This window comes from Ambystoma mexicanum, chromosome 7q (assembly GCF_040938575.1).
Source record: "Ambystoma mexicanum isolate Mex_15411 chromosome 7q, UKY_AmexF1_1, whole genome shotgun sequence".
NCBI lineage: Eukaryota > Metazoa > Chordata > Amphibia > Caudata > Ambystomatidae > Ambystoma > Ambystoma mexicanum.
In genome coordinates, this window is record NC_090941.1 from 629,155,380 (window position 1) to 629,171,744 (window position 16,365).

At 44.7% G+C, this 16,365-nt stretch overlaps 1 protein-coding gene across 3 annotated transcripts in view; it reads right to left on the reverse strand.

Annotated features, from left to right (window-relative positions):
* The window catches only part of BRCA2 (BRCA2 DNA repair associated), a 2,020,919-nt gene that overhangs the window by 434,864 nt on the left and 1,569,690 nt on the right, over positions 1-16,365 (reverse strand). For all 3 annotated transcript variants that reach the window (XM_069639263.1, XM_069639261.1, XM_069639262.1), the window contains 2 exons: positions 12,286-12,407; positions 2,021-2,222 (listed from right to left, as the gene is read on the reverse strand). In XM_069639263.1, coding sequence (XP_069495364.1) covers positions 2,021-2,222; positions 12,286-12,407 — 324 coding nt within the window. The remainder of the gene's footprint in view (positions 1-2,020; positions 2,223-12,285; positions 12,408-16,365) is intronic.

A 16,365-nucleotide genomic window follows, 5' to 3' on the forward strand; every position in this document is an offset into this window, starting at 1 on the left:
AATTCCCCAGCATAACTAAAGTAAGATGAGAAACAGAAATAGTTCAGAAAGGGAACACAGCCTTTGGATACATTAAGTTAATCCAGGCAACTCATTTTTTGTTGACTAAATCCTTAGATTGCAATTTGGTTTCCCATGACTTATTTCATGATGGCATTTCGTAGAGGAAAAGCTTTAGTGGGGCTCTTCATAAACTGGACCAGCGGAAGGATAAAGAAGGATCCTTGATCAATGGCACTTTATTTTAAAGTGGGACACCTCTCAAATAACCCTCTAAAGTCCCTATATTGATCCCATCCCTGTGCAAATTCACTAAAACCCTGACAACAAAAAGGGTACCAAAATGTGATCAGCTTCTAAAATAAACAGCCATAGTCACAGTCGTCCTGGATAGGAAAAAACAAATTCCAGTACCCCATTACAAGGATCTAAATCTCTATGAATATGTAAGCTCCCTAGATATAGATGGTACAATACACGTGTGTATAGGCGCGTTACAAATGCCATATCATATCATATCATATCATGGTACAATACCCTGTTCTTCTAGTCCAGAAGCTCCTGGATAACTCTCTGCATGCTGACAAATTCAGAAGCTTCTGCAACCACGTTCTGCGAGCCCAATCAAGAGAATCACAAAAAGAGGAGGAAAAGCACACAGAAGCTATCTTCTCCAAATAATTGCCAGCAAATGCCTCAGATAATCTTTTATTGATAGTGAAGAGTTATATATCCACGATCATCGAAGACTGCAAATGAATGACACAACCTTAATACGCAGATCTTGCTCATGTGATTCAGCAAAGTGGGCTGCAGGCTGTGTGATATCACACACTAAACCAGATATCCACAGCATCCACACACACTGGAAAATACCAAACTCACCAATGTTTGTTCAGAAATTCCATAGTTACATCACACCACCGTAGTTACATCCTGTAAACACCAACTTGATTGCCTAGAAGATTCATATACAGGAATCCTTTACCTTTGTACTATATAGGGCCTCATTAGAGGTCGGGCGGTCCGGAATTAACAGTGGCGGTAAACCCGCCGCCACTGTTAATTCCGGTCCGCCCGATCCAGACTCCTGCAGGCGGGAGGTGATGTTCCCGCCAGGTCTGGCCTGGCGGGTTTCACACCGCCCGCCTGCAGGCGGACGTGGAAACGCCAGCACCATCACAAGATGGTGCCGGTGTTTCCACTTCCCCATTCCCATTGAGTCCTATGGGACTCAATGGGAATGGGGATTTACCGAATTCCGCCTCTGGAATTCCCGGGACACCAGGGTCGTAATGCCCTGGCATTTCCGGGAGTCACGGAGGCGGAATGGTAATACGAGTCCGGCGGTAACCAAGCGGTTTTACCGCCTCGGTTACAGCCGGACTCGTAATGAGGCCCACTGTATTTGGATTTTATATCAATCAAACCTAGCTAGGAAGAAACAAGTAATGTGGGGTTAACAGAAGTCAGTGGAAGTGGAGAAACAGGTTATAGTAGATTGGATATCCCATACTACAGAGATGGTATAAAACTATGAATAGCAGGGGCGAAAAAGTGACCCCTAGATATTCCCTAAAGAGCAGAATCTTGAGTTCCTTCCTGGGTAATCAAATACTACAATTGACTGCATTTGTAGGGCTCACTCCTGCAGAACTACCTACCTAGAATCACCAATCCTCAAGACTATCACCTAGCACTCAAACACCTGATTGTAAAAAGTGTAGCAGAAGATCTTTACATGAAAATCAGCTTGTTCAAATCTTTCCAGACTTAAGATAAATTGACATCCACTCTAAGGGCCTGTAGGTGGCTCTCCCACAAGCATGGGCCTTGGACCCAGAATATTCTGAGCCCTAGCCCGTACCACCAACAAACCTTGATCCTGGGATCACAGGGACTGATCGGAGGAATAACTGAGCATGTCTTAATACAAAATGTCTGGGATGAATTTGTCACAAAGTATAATAAGGACGTCAAAAGAAACATTTTAAAAATTTTTAAATGCTGCCTAGCTTACCAGCATCTTGCCCTTGATTTTTGTAGTCCACAATTCGTAGTTTCCAGATAGCGGTCACATCCCGTTTGCCACATGCATTTTGTCCATGTTCATCAGACTCCATAGCTCTCCTGAATTCCGCTTGTACTTCAGCTTGTTTTTTATCATTTAATATCTGTCTGTGACTATTTAATGCCCTTAGCTGTTCATCACTTAAACAACTCTAGTAGAATCAGTAAATAAAGATGTTAGTCAGATAGTGAAAATCATATATAGTAGTGACAACTACACAGGCAAAACGCTTAAACACAAACCGATTTACACACAATAGGTCTGCTTCAGTTAGGTCCTTATTTATTTTGCATTTCAGAATATCGTACCACTTCTTTTTTCAGACATCACATGTAAATCAGCATTAGTAAACTGCAGGTCTCATTTTGGAACTGTTTAGAAAAGATAGATTACATAATATACCCGTCACATTAGTTTGTTCTATGTTGCAGGCACAGTGATCGAGATGCTTACTTGTTGAAGCTCATGAAGTAAGGTGAACCCAAACTTGTTATCAAATGATTGATGGATGATTGTTTATTTGTATATACACTGTGATTAGGGCAGAACGGATATCAGAGCAATGTACAAAGCGATCAAGCATCCTGGTTGATGGTAGGCGTGGCATGAACAGAAAGTAGTCGGAAAGAGGGGAGGTGGTATTAACGAGCATACCTGGTTCTTAAGAATCAATGTAATTGTTAACGCAACTCACTTCTTTCACTAATGTTTGCTGCAGTATGTTTCAAATTAGTTTTAGATTTACATATTGTAAGGCATGGCCAAAATTTTAGATTCCTTCAATAGGACAATTGTTGCCTAAATGTTTCCATAACTTCCTTTAGTATGTATTGCATGTATTGGTTGCGTAACAAGTATCTGTAGAGAGAAGTTGTTTTATTTTAAACACTTTGCTGCTTATTTGTAATGCATAAGATGTTTGATTTCAAGAACACTGTTGTTAATTTTGATGGTTCCAATCCACTTTCTCCACCTTACAGAATGTGCACCCAGTTTATCAGCTTGTAACTAAGCGCTGATTTCTAAATTTGGAAACGCTGCTTTGATGGCTATCTGTGTTGTCTCACCCAGCTCTTTCATATTACCAGTGGTCATAGTAGTATTAAATGACAACCAACAATTAAATGCTTTACACCAACTTAACCAGCATTGTACTATGAGTGTGTGGAGTGCAGCACTGGTCTACTAACCACCTCTTCGGTTTAAAGGAATACATAAGGGACCCCTTTGTCACAAACTTGGTATTCAGGGCTCTCCCACAGAATTGGCAAATAGCTGTACATTCTTCTTCTACATCTGTTGCATTGTGTGCTCCGATTATCATTATGTACAGTGGATCTAATCTTCGGATATTGTCGCTTCTTCCACAGGGGGAGACCTTGTCCATGGGGCCAGGGCGGTGCAGTCACAGTCCAATAGTACCCCTTGGTGTGGTGCACAGGGTGAGGATCACATGGGGGCGGAGGGAACCCCTTATGGTACTAGAGACAACCATCCCAAGAGAATGTGGTATGTCTCCCCCATCTCACAACTACCCTCTTTCCCAAAACCTATCATTTCTTCCCCTCTACCAGACAGTACTAACATGTACTTATGTAAGGTAACCAGCTTAAAAAGTGCCAAGACACAAGAGAACAACAATTGCCTGTCAGACCTTCTTCACATATAAGTATTGTGAAGAAGATGTTAAGGTGGCCCAAAGTTCCAAAGTGCACAGCAAAACCCAAATTTTTACGCATTTAAACAAAGCTGGGACAGCGTGCAAGCATTGAAGTCGCAACGCCCTCGACAAACTTATCAAAAACAATTGCTTAAATAAAATAAACTCGTCATCACTGATGTCATAACATAATAGTTTACAAAACCTATGGGGAACGGGGATAGGTTAGTGGGTTTGGCCACATATAGATTACATACAGGTTAAACAGTTCATGGGTTACACATATCTGATGGCTCCACCTGGAACTACCCCTATATTGATAAAGGTTAAACTACATCATCTTCATGGCAAGGAGTTGGTTGGAATACTAATTGAGGGGCGGCATGCCTATAAGGATTTTGATAGGTTGGCACATTGCTTACCAAACTTGGACAGTTGGCAGGTCATCAGGATATGAGACAGATTAACAGTAGGGGTGGGGGGGGGCGGGGTCCATGGAACATTCTTCCCATAATTAAAAGTTATCATCCATCATTCAAAGGCCATGTGAGCGAGCAATCCATTTGTACTTGGCCTTGTGTGGTGCATCATGTTTACTTGTGCGTTTAGGGAGTACGGTAGGTGTCCTATCTGTGGTTGCTTCTAATGAATGGCCAATGTTCTCCAATTATGGGACACGTGCGATGGGACTGTGTTTGGAATAGATGTGCCTCTTATTCATAGAGATTTCAGCTATTATTAATGTGTGTGTCATTTTCTCTATTACTCTTCATGGAGTCTTTTGGCTTACTGTTTAGTTGCACCTGGTTAACAAAGGCTGGTTGTGCTCTTACAAAACTTTAATCTCGCCCGCCTACTCCTTCAGGATCTTCAATTCCGGTGGCCAGGGCAAGGCCATCGCTTTTGGATCCCGGCCCTAGGGGTGGATAAGCGAGGGAAGATCACCTGAGTAGAGGGTCACGAGGGAATACCTAAGGGCGAGACATGGTATTCCCCCATTCACAATAATACTCCAACCCACTCTCCTTCAGCCTTCATGGGGTATTATCAATCACACCCCATCTCCCCCTCCCCATTTCCAACAAACACTGAGACGAGGAAGATGCAACTAAGATTAATGAGGATTACCTGTTAGAAAAGCATTGGGAATCAAGACAGGGCCCTACTACTACAACCTACCACTAGGCTGTCCCACAATAGAGTCAGGCAAGGTCAGGCACTTATCCCAACTGTGCACACCTTACTCCACTTGACTCTTCCCTACACTATAAAAGGTGGAGTTCTGCCAGAGGCAGAAGGGAGGCTGCATGGCTGAGACCAGCATGAATCCCTTCTCAGTCCCAAGCCAAATAATGCCAGAATTAGAGCGAGCTGGGGATGCCACCTGGACCACAGAAGCCAAGGAGCATAGAAGGGCAGGAGCAGAGAGGGGCAGGAGCAGAAAGGGCCAGGAGCAGAAAGGGCCAGGAGCAGAAAGGGGCAGGATCAGAAAGGGGCAGGAGCAGAAGGCTGGAGGAGAACAGTGTGTGGATATGCTAGCCCTGTGTCTGTGAGGGGCTGCAGAGTGGCGAGGGAGCCGTGCCTCCAAGGTGGCTGCCTACATCCTGCAGGCGGCATTCAGTGGAGTGCTTGTTCGCTTGGGACCTGTGTCGGCCCTAAGGATGTCTGAGGGGCAGGTGGTGAGACCCTGACCTCAATCCCGCGTATCCTGGAGGACCGCCTGTCAATGCAACGCTGCCCGTTGAGGTTTGTGAAAGTCAATGAGAGAGAAACTCAGGAGCTTGCATGTGACTGCATCGGAGTGAGGGGAAGGCACCGAAGTAAAGTGGCACAGAGCGAAAGACAAGTGACAGATTGTAAAAAGGCATGAAGCAAGAAAATATAAGAAAGTGTTAAGCGGCACGAAAGAAAGCCGAAAGCAAGAGAGAGCAAACAAGCGGAAAGTCAGAAAGAAAGCTAGGGGCGTTGTCTGAAAGTCCAAAACAATAATATGTCTGTGTCTAAACCTACGCATGCCCTCACTCTTTACAAAAATGTGTTGGGAAGCCCTTAAAAGGGAAAAATAGTGGTTCAAAGAAAAGGAGGTGTAAACCATAGCTGGTTTCTGATAGTCTTACCAATGGGTGCATTTCTGCCAGTGCAAAATAGTTCAGTTCAAAAGGGGAACATCTACTGCATGGTCCATGGAACGAATACATGCTATCGTAGGCAGCACAAATGTCTACCAGAAACAGGCAACTAGAAGGATGCGATATTTAACAAAACACTTATTTACACCACAAACAGAAACAGCGGGATGATTCTCCTGTAAAAAATTGTGATCAAGCAAAAAAGGTATTTTACAACATTTCAGGTTTTGGTCTGTACTGGCCTCACTGAACTGTACAATACATTGACCATTCCTTTCTCTTCCAATTGTTTGGTTTCAGAGTTCCCAAACCCTTTTCTGATGAGTCTGGGGCATTGCCCACTGAGGCCAACACATTCAAGAATTGCAAGTGTTCAAAGGTCTTCTCCAGAAACTTGTGGTAATTGTGAATCTTCACCACAGGCTTGCAAAGGTTTCCGGGAGGAGTTTCGGAGGTCTGTCGTCAACTGGCCACCTCCATGATTTAGGGTTCTGGTCCTTGGGATTTTCTCTTCCTTATTTCCGCCCCTCGGTGAGCTTGCACAGTCTTGTATCTTACCCTGCCTCCTCTGAAGATTGCCCCCGACTGAATTGGTCTGCCAGAATCTCCCTGGTCTCTATGACTAGTATACCTATCCTCCTCTCACTTCCTGGTGTAACAGCTTCATCTCCCCCCTCTAGCTTTCTATTGGGCTTCTCCCCGATGGCAGTGGCTTTATCCTCCTCTAGCCTATTTTGCTCCTGATGACGTCTCTCCTCCAATCTCCACAATCTTTCTCTCACCTCAACAGATGGCAAAGACTCTCCTTCCAACCATCTCAATGTTCTCCCTCTGACATCTGTGCACCAATCACGGCCATGTCAGAGGGGAAGAGAGAGCTGCGGGTTTGACCAGATGCTCTGAGGACCCTGCATGTGCTGCACCAGTGTTCTTTTGTCCTCTTTTTCATGGCCACAACTGCCAGAAGGCACATGAGAGCAACCAGGAAAACAGAGTCCTGAACCAAAGCAGCAGAAAGCACGAAACACGCTCAACACCATAAAGCACCGAAGAAAAGCAAATAACTCAATGTGGCAGAAGAAAAATGAACTTTCATACATACAGCATTCCAGAGAGACAGCAGAGCAGCCATTACAGACTGTTATACAATCTGTAGTGGAAATGTAGTGGTGGACTTGAGTTTTTTTGGTAAAGTCTCTCACCTATGTAACCCTGTCCCTGCGGAAAGGACAGGCAGATTGGTTCCTATATTCAGGTGAGCACTGCAGCCAATGGAAGAGGGAGGGGGAGACGGAACCAGCAGATCCCCAGTATGAAAGGAGACAGAAGGAAAGGCATTGCGTGCATTGTTTGGGAGAGGTCAGAGGTGGCAGAGGCAGACCAAGAGAACAGGTGGAAGAAGGATGGTGCAGATTAGCATTAAGGCAGATTAATCAGGCAGTGTACAAGGTGAGGTATTTGTGAATGGTACCAGTTTGTGAGAGTGAAGCAGTGAATATGAGCGTGCTTGTGAAGTTGAGGGTAGTGGCGAGGAAAGAGTGGGAGTTAGGGTAGTAGGTTAGAGTGAGAATGTGGGTGCTGGGAGAAAATAAGGATAGTAGAGAGGGGTGTAAGTGGGGTGCGAGAAGAAGGGTACAGGAGACAAGTAAGGGGGTGAGACTAGTGAGAGTGAGTGTACTGGGAGTGTGAGCAGGGCACTATATCCCTGGAAGGGTGAGCAGGGCACCATATCCTTCATTGGGGGATCAAGGGTTGAGGTGGGGAGTGGGGCATACTGAAAGGTGAGAAGAGGGGTGTAGTGAGTAGTCTGGGGAGAGTAGCAAGAGTAGGTGAGTAGCACTGGTATGGAGAGGGGAGAGAAGTGGTAAGATTTGAAGATTTAGGTAAGCAGGAGAGAGAAACATTGGATGGGAGAGAAGGAAGTTTCCGTTTCAGGAGAGACAGTGGGTGGAATAAGAGGTAGCAGAGTAGGAGGTAAGAGGTAGCAGAGTAGGAGGCAAGAGGGAGCGATAAAGAGACATAGGGAAAGGAACATCTGAGAGCAGAAGGATAAGACCCAGACACTCAGATCTCCCTGGAAGCCACAAACCCTTACATTGTACCATCTTTCAGGGGAACCTAGACCCTAGATTGCTCCCAAAGGGAATTTAGATAGATAAGGTGTTTGCCTTTAACCCTTCACATCAAAGAAAGATACAGATTCTACCCATCAGGGGCTACCGCTTGCTGGAGACAATGCTACAATTGACAGAAGCCTGGGCTAAAGAATGGCCTGCACCGGGGTGGGGGTTTGGGGTGGGTGGGTCGGGAAGAGAGAGAAGTAAAGAAAGAAGGAAAGAGAGAAAGAAAGAGAGGGAAAAAGAGAGAAAGAGAGAGATGACCCTTAACAGCCCCCCTCATTTCCAGCCTGGTGCATTGCATTGAACAAATATGGCTATGGATACAAATCTGCCAATCTGAACATTGAACAATCTGCACATTGTAACATTTCTCAAATATTTTAAGTTGTTTGGAATTAAAACCCCTTACACTTTCAGAGAGTCTCTGTTTGTTAACGCCATCTGTGACACCTCCAAATCTCCCATTTAGATGATATCCAATTTTCCTCCAACTTCCACAGTTTGAGATGGCTTGTCCCCATGTAGTGTGAGCTGTGCTGCTCTGTGAATTGGCCCCGTGGCTTGGTGTAAGCTTACATTAAGGCCTGCCACAATCCTGGCTTCCAGAATGGTCTGGGACATGTGTGCGCTCTCCTTTCTTAGCACTAGCCTTCTGATTACTGTGCCTGCTTCAACCTACATGTCTCTGCTTTATCAGCATGGAAATCCACCATCAGAAAATATGCTGGTAAGCATGTGAAGCTGTCAGAAGTATATATAACTGTGCAGGGGAATTTTCAAATGTGTAAACCCTGCATCGCTAACAGGAGCAGGAGAATAGCGTTAGATTGTTTTCTTTTAAGTTTCAAATTGTGTGCAATTTTGAATCTTTGGGACTTCAGCGGTCTGCACAAGTGTTACCCATGTTGCCGAAATGTTTTCTTTTGCATCAGTGACAAAAAACACGTTTCCCTGCTTTCCCATGGCGGTTTCTTTAACAAAGAAGGCTTCATTTTCCTAAGCTGTGTTTGGGTCTCGCTAAGGAGCTGGCATAGGCGTGTGAACCTTATGAAAAGGGGTATCTGTAAATGTTTTTTGGCTTCCCCCTGCATTAGTGAGGGGAACCGGTTGTGTTGGTCTGGGATTCCCTGAATACCTCCTTTGTGTCCACCATCTAGTAGCTTTGTGCAACCACCTTCCCCTTTGACCACTGTGAGAAACCTAGGGGTATTCTCCCATGTAGACCCAGAGAATCCTCTATTCTGGTGGCCAGGGGAGGGCCATCACTTTCGGATTCCAACCCTGGGGACGGATAAGCGAGGGGATAAGCGAGGAGAGGGTAAGGGAGGGTAAATCACCTGGGTAGGGGAGTCCGGGGTTGCACTCAGGAGAGTACCCTAGGCAAGACACAGTATCCCAACGGGACGTTAGGGGAAGAGATCCCAGAAGCCTTATTGGGTTATGCTGGTCCCCAACCCAAGAGAGGGACAAACATGCCATCCCAGAACAAACCCCGGAAAAGGGGAAAGTAAAATAAGACAAAGACAACTTCCATCCCAAATCTTCTTCACCTTCTTCCCCCTAGTTCTGATCAGTATTATGCAATTCAGTGCTCTCATGTCTGGGTGTTTAAAATAGGGAGTAATCTGACACCGAGAGAATCATCTTTGGGATACAAAACCAGGGTCAGGGGATTTACCTCTCACCTTTGCCAAACGCCTTGTAATAATATAAGCGTAAATATCAACTCCCATCTTGTTTGTTATCCCCCTCCCCATTTCCAACAAATACTGAGACGAGGAAGGAAGTGGCAACTAAGATAATTAAAGATTAGCCGTAGGAATAACATGCGGAAATAAGAGCAACCTACCCTAGAAATAATTTAAACTGTCCCACTAATAAAGTCAGGAAGGGTCAGGCACTCACTAGTTACTATTCACACCTGACTCCACTTGAATTGTCTTTTTGCTATAAAAGGTCTGGTCTCACACAAAAGGAGGAGCGAGTAAGGGAGCAAGCAAAAGAGCGAGTTGGTAGGAGAGCCCAGACACCAAACCTGCCCAGGACCAGAGGCCAAATACCGGGACGCTAAGACACCGAGGAGCTGCAATTCGCAAGTACAGAAGCGTGGTGAGGGAGCCGTGTCTCCAGGGTTCCATGTAATTTCATTGCAGGATGTTTTTTCGCCAGGTTTTTTACCGCGATTTTTTTAACGAAAAAAACCCATCAAATATTTTTCATTATTTTTGGGGGGGTCCCCCCATTTTCTTTATTTTGTATTTATTCCCAAACACCCACACCCCATATATATAATTTACTAACCCCCCTAAAAAATGTGATGGGTTTGGTTGAAAAAAAATTGGGGTAAAAAACCCAGCGAAAAAACATCCCGCAATGAAAGGATGTCGTACTGTCTCTAGGGAGCCCAGGAGAGTCTGCAGATGGGAGCTGTGGGGCGTGCTGGTCTCCTGTAGCAAATGCGGATGCAAGTGCTTGTTCACCTGGGCCGGTGAGACAGCCCAGGGGCGTCCAAGAGGCAGGCGGTGAGGCACTGACCTTGGAACCAAAGTCCATTGAGAAGCCGAAGCGCGGAAGTCAGCCCGGTGAGTCCGAAAGCATTGCATAGCCGGGCTGTGAAGAGTGCGATCCAAAGTTGCATGTTAAACGCGTAAGAAAGACGACCGCCTTTGTTGAAGTATTCGAGTGAAGAAAAAGGGAAGACTTCAAAGATGTGTCCGCGTCAAACTGAAGATGCGCGTGTGATGTAAAAGTGAAATAAAAGCAGACATTTAAGTGATAAGTGTGAAAAGGGCAAGAAGGACACGGAAAAGGTGCAAGATGCACGAAATTGTAAGAAGGGGCAAGAGGTCCATGGGAAAGGTGCAAGAGCCACAAAAGCATAAGAAAGTGGAAAAGGGGCCAGAAGTGCATTGTGAAGCATGCAAGAGGAACCACCAAGAGAAGGAAATAAAGAACAGTGCAAGTGTGCACGGCAAAAGGAAAGGAATGCATTTAAGTGGTGCAGAAGCACAAGAAGATAAAAAGTCTAATAAGTAAGAAGTCAAGAGAGGGGGCAAAAGGGACAGAGTGGTTGTGCTGAGGGAAAGCAAAGAGCCTGTTATTTTCAAAAGCCTCTGATTCTACCCCATGACAGAGTGATGTGTAAGAGAGACTATATGTAAAGCAAAGGCATAGCCTGACCAGCTGAATTGGTGTTTGGAACTAGAGGGGCCCAGGCTTTAGGAAAGGCAGCCTGTGAAACCTTGTGACATTGAGGAAATTGAACCTGGTGAGAAGACCACCTGAAACCAACTCTGTTTTTGCCATTTGTTTTGTTGAACCACCATTTTTGTTCCGTTTCAAAAGACTTTCCATCACATTTATTTTCAGCGTGAGGACAAGCATAGGTTTAGACACAGACAGACTTATTTTGGACTATTAGACGACGACGGCCATTAGAAACATCAGTTAAGTGAACTTTCCCTTTAGAGTTAGGGCCAGTCAGGTATTCTACCAACCCAGGAACCTTAGTAAATAACATTTTTAAACTAATGCTTTTGAGTCTGTGTCTCTCCTGTTACCATGTCTGTCTCACACAACCCCGCTGTTGGTCCTCAAGGTTATGCAGAGGACTTTGTCACAACAGCTATCATTTACTTTAATTTCCATCTCATTCACGGTCTTTACATGTGCGTGAAGTCATGTATTTTCCATTCATAAAATGTGTTCCTATTACCACCCAACATCTCTGGATTGACACTACCACCTCGATAATCCTTTCATGTTCTTCCAATCCTATCTGTTTTATCAGTTGCTTGATTTAGGTATACCTAAGTTTCACACCTTCCTGCCAAACCTTCTGTATTTTATTTTCCTTAATGGGGGTGCTTGGGATGAGCAAATCTGGATAATGGACTTGTTGACCAATTTCTAGCTGTAGTAGTCATAACATATTTAGCCTCTGCCTATCCCCCCAGAAATTCTGGAATTTGTTTGATTGTTATTTTGTATGTATTCTTACTCTAGCTGGTTTAGTGGTGTTAAGTTCCATCCGTCTGCAGACTTGGTGAAAGTATTGGAACTCCATGAATGAATCAAGTGCCTTGGAGCAGAGAGGCCTGACACTTTTTTGTGTTTTGGCGAGGAATTCCTAACAGCCCAGAAAATGCTCTTGAACGCATGAGTTATCCTGAGCCATTAACCAGCGAGTCACTATATAAACAAACCCACTAATACAAAGTAGATGTTATATGAATTTACATATCATATACTTTAGAAAGAGAAATACATTGTCTACTACAAATTAAATTATAAGCTGCATATTACCTCAAGGTAACCTGGATCAGATTCATTTTGAATTGCTTCGTAAAGTTCTGCACCATCCTGCATTTCATAGACCTGCTTTCTACTTAAAGTGCGACGTTTTACTTTTTGCCTTTTAGCTTTGACTGTTAACATAAAACAATCAGCATTACTAATACATTTGAAAGTAAGAAAAGTTATGGTTCTTGTCTGAAGAAAAAACGTCATAGAATACTTGCAACTTTATGAGATGAAATAGCAAACACATATCATACTATATAATAAAAAGCCAGGTGTATGTTTGTCCGAAGCCGTCCTGCCCGCATCGCCTGTTACCACTACTAGAAGGAGCTGTTGCCTTACACAAACAACAATAAGACGTCAAGTTCATCTTCCATACGAACAAAAAGTACATTTCAACAATAACATACACTTAGCTGCAGAATAGGCCCAAGACAGGATACCACTTTAACAGCATACTTCCCTTTGCATACACTAAGAAAATATATACATTTGAAAAAAACATGTAAACAGAAATTCATTTGATTAAGCAGTATTTCTCTAACAAAATAAATTACTTATTTTTTGCAATGTACGTATGTGTTATGTAATTATTCATTGCACTATTTCTCGGTATGTATTATATCAATAATGTTCTTCATGTATGTTTTAAACTGTGTCTTCAATTGACTTTATTTTATGACAACTTCGAATCATGCCGCACGTGAATTTTATTACTGCAACATCCCTCAACATTATATATTTAGAATGCTGTGCATTTGTGCTGAAAAGTTAAGATATTTAGGGTACAAATTAACAGTAAGTTGCGATCTCCCCCGCCCACTTAGCAGAAACAATGGGAATATTCTGCCAAAAGGCGGGAAAGTACCAAGTGAGTTCATACACAAAGCCCCGCTGATACACAGCTATGGTGACCAGGTTGGGTGGGACGACCTTGAAGGTGTCCCAATGTAAGCTGGAATACTAGGGGCTTTGGCCATATGACGGGTAAAGCAGAATTAGCCTCATTACTCGCCAAAACCGACATATTTTTGATGAAAGAGACATGGCTGGAGACCACCTTAATCTTCGAGGGGTTCCAGATGTACGAAGTTATTTTGGTAAAAATGTAAGCAACCCATTTTAGTGACCACACCATCCTATCTGTGAGCTTGGAGCTCCCAAGGGAACGCCCGGAAATAAAGATGTTAGGAAAGCCCAATCCTCATGGTCTCTATGGCAGCGCTGGCACAGAAGCCCTTCCTATGGGTTACAGACCTTCCCAAGATGGCGACGACTAGCTCCTCTAAACATCATTTAGCACTGACTCTCTAGTTGTGCCACCAGAAGGCAGTGTCAGAAGGAGGCTCAAGCTTCACTACCAGTCAGCATATAGGCTGTGCAGAGGAGGACTGCTTTGCCTTGCTTCTTGAATTACTTTTCAAAGCGGAACGCTAGTTTTCACATTCACTGGTTAAGCAATTCCCTGCCTTCTTGCATTCCTGGCCGTTTCTGTTCCTTTTTCTCTCCTCAGTATCTAGCGGGCATTTGTCTGCGTTTCCCTCTTTTGTGCTTTCACTGTGCTCTTGTTTGTTTCAGTCGTCATTTTGACTGTGCTTGTGTTCCAGAGGGCTCCGCTTCCAATTTGTGAGCCGCCGTGTTTCACACGGTCTGGTTGCCACGTGTGCTTTATTCAGTACAGCAGGCAGGCACTTGGTCCGATTGGCCCCGCGGCACTGCTGCTACGTGCAGCTCCTCATCGCTGCGTCACTCCGGCTTGGCTGGTTTCTCCTGCAGCATTCATAGCCGGTTATTCACCACGGTGGGGGCTCATCCTCATTCACGCTCATACTTATTTGAGATTTACTGTACTCGGGGAATTCAGACATCTAGTGGTCCCGAACCACCATTGTACTCTTACCTGATTCTTTTAATTCAGTCCCTTCCCACTGAGATTTCTGTCAAAATACTACCTAGCATACCTACCTGGCTGCAGACAGAAGTACTAAATCAAGCTTTCCCGAATCTACCGGTACTTCATTTACACTACAACAGAAAGGAAGGACAGGACGACACAGGTTTTTCCCCCCACTGGGGTTTTCCTCAGGACTTTGGGCTTGGCCTGGGAGCACCTCCTTGTTTCCCTTATCTATCGGGGGACTGGAGAGGCATCCTGGGCTTTGTTTCATTCTCACAAGGACCGTTACTGGCAGTCAAGGAAGAACAGGCAAGTTCTTTTTCTTATACATTGCTGCAATTTATTGCAATTCTGTGTGAAAGGGGTGCAAGGTCTAACAAAACAGTTGCAGTGGGGCCTTTGCGAACCATGCGGGTAATCGTATTCGCTGGACAGCCAGCCATGTAAGTAAAGCCAACCAATTTTTCAAAAGTACAATATCAAGGGACATGGAGTGGTTAGTCTTGGCCAATAGTAATGATATTGAGGAATGGGTAAAAGGTTTGGCGTCTACAGCAGGCCTAGACCAGCTGGAAAACACAGTAATAATTGAGACACATGCCAACACATTTTATTTGATATAGCCATACATGATGCAAAACGGGCCATGAGAGGAAAACTAAGAAAACTTAGAGGTGTGGGGATGCAACAGAGCGACATGATACAAAAGGCCACAGCGATAAAAACACAATACAGGAATTGGTTAAAACGCTGGCATGCTTCGGTTAGTAATAGCCATTGGCAAGGTATGATTGTCGCCCTACGCAGTAAAAAAAGCAGCTCTATTTGGCAGATCTTATCAAGTGCTAAAGAAGACAGAATGAGACAATCGATCAATCCCATACAGGAAAAAGATTGGTTACTCTGGGAGACGGATCAGGGAAGGAGTAGTCCATAACAAGCGAACCGTTGTGTGTATTGGGTTGGCCTTTAACATTCTCTACTGGGATAATCCAGGAAATTATTAAAAACCTTAAAAACTTCAGAGCGCCTGGCCCTAATGGCTTGACCAGTATAGTGTTAAAGCAAGACTCAGAGGGATGGTTGAAACTTCTGTGTTTACTCTTTGACAAAGTCTGTGCAGAGCAATGTATCCCGGAATCTTGGACACAGTCGATCCTCCTCCCTATCTACAAAAAGGGTGATTGACTATCTCCATCAAATTATAGACTACTCTCCCTCCTTGATGTAACGGGTAAAATTGTCATGATGCCTACCCCCGGGCATCAGGACCAAGGCCCTCAGCTCTGGCAGCAGGCATCCAGACATTTGTTTAAACCTCAGCAGCCCCGGCTAGGGGCTGTCTGGGTGCAGTCCTGGCGCCTTAGGCGCCAGGCTCATCATAGAAATCAGTCCTGGCGCCTAAGGCGCCAGGCTCATAGACTTTACTTACCTGATTCAGACCATGCTGCAAAAGAGCCCAAGCCTACATGAGGCCTGGATGGGACTATTTTGTTACAGGGACTATTTTTTACCACGGGCGTGGCTCTAGGGAACTTCTTACCCGGAACTACTTTGGAGGCTATTTAAACCACACCCGAACAGCAGCACATGCTTCGCGTTATTCTACATCCAGCAGCGTGATGCTCACCGTGCCTACAGCCAGCATCCAGTCTTCTGCCACGCCCGCGTGCCTGCAGCCAGCATCCAGTCTTCTGCCACACCCGCCTCGAATCCGGAGCTCCTAGAATAAAGAAGAAGAAAAGGACAAGGTTAGAAAACAAACTTATTTCAAATTCCTCACCTAATTCCGGAACCATTTCATCTCCGGACCTGGAAAGTACATCAGTCCTGCACGCGTCACTTCGCCTGCTCCAGCACAGCGCCATACTCACCAGTTCTCACAGCATCTTTCGATCCGGCACTGTCTCCATCATTTCTTCGCCGTAATCCGGCACCTAGTGGACACAAGAAAAAACAAGGTGAGCCAAGAGAATCAACAAATACAACCTCTTACCACCATAAACTTACCTGATTTACCACGGCGGTATTATTCCATAACTCTCCACATTTTCATATGCCGCATCTGTAAAGAGGGAGAAAAACAACACGTTAATGCATGCAATAGTTACCAGACAGCGTTGGGTAACACAGACTCTTACCTGAACGCTAGCTGCAGCTACGAGACCTTCTTCTCACAAACTCAG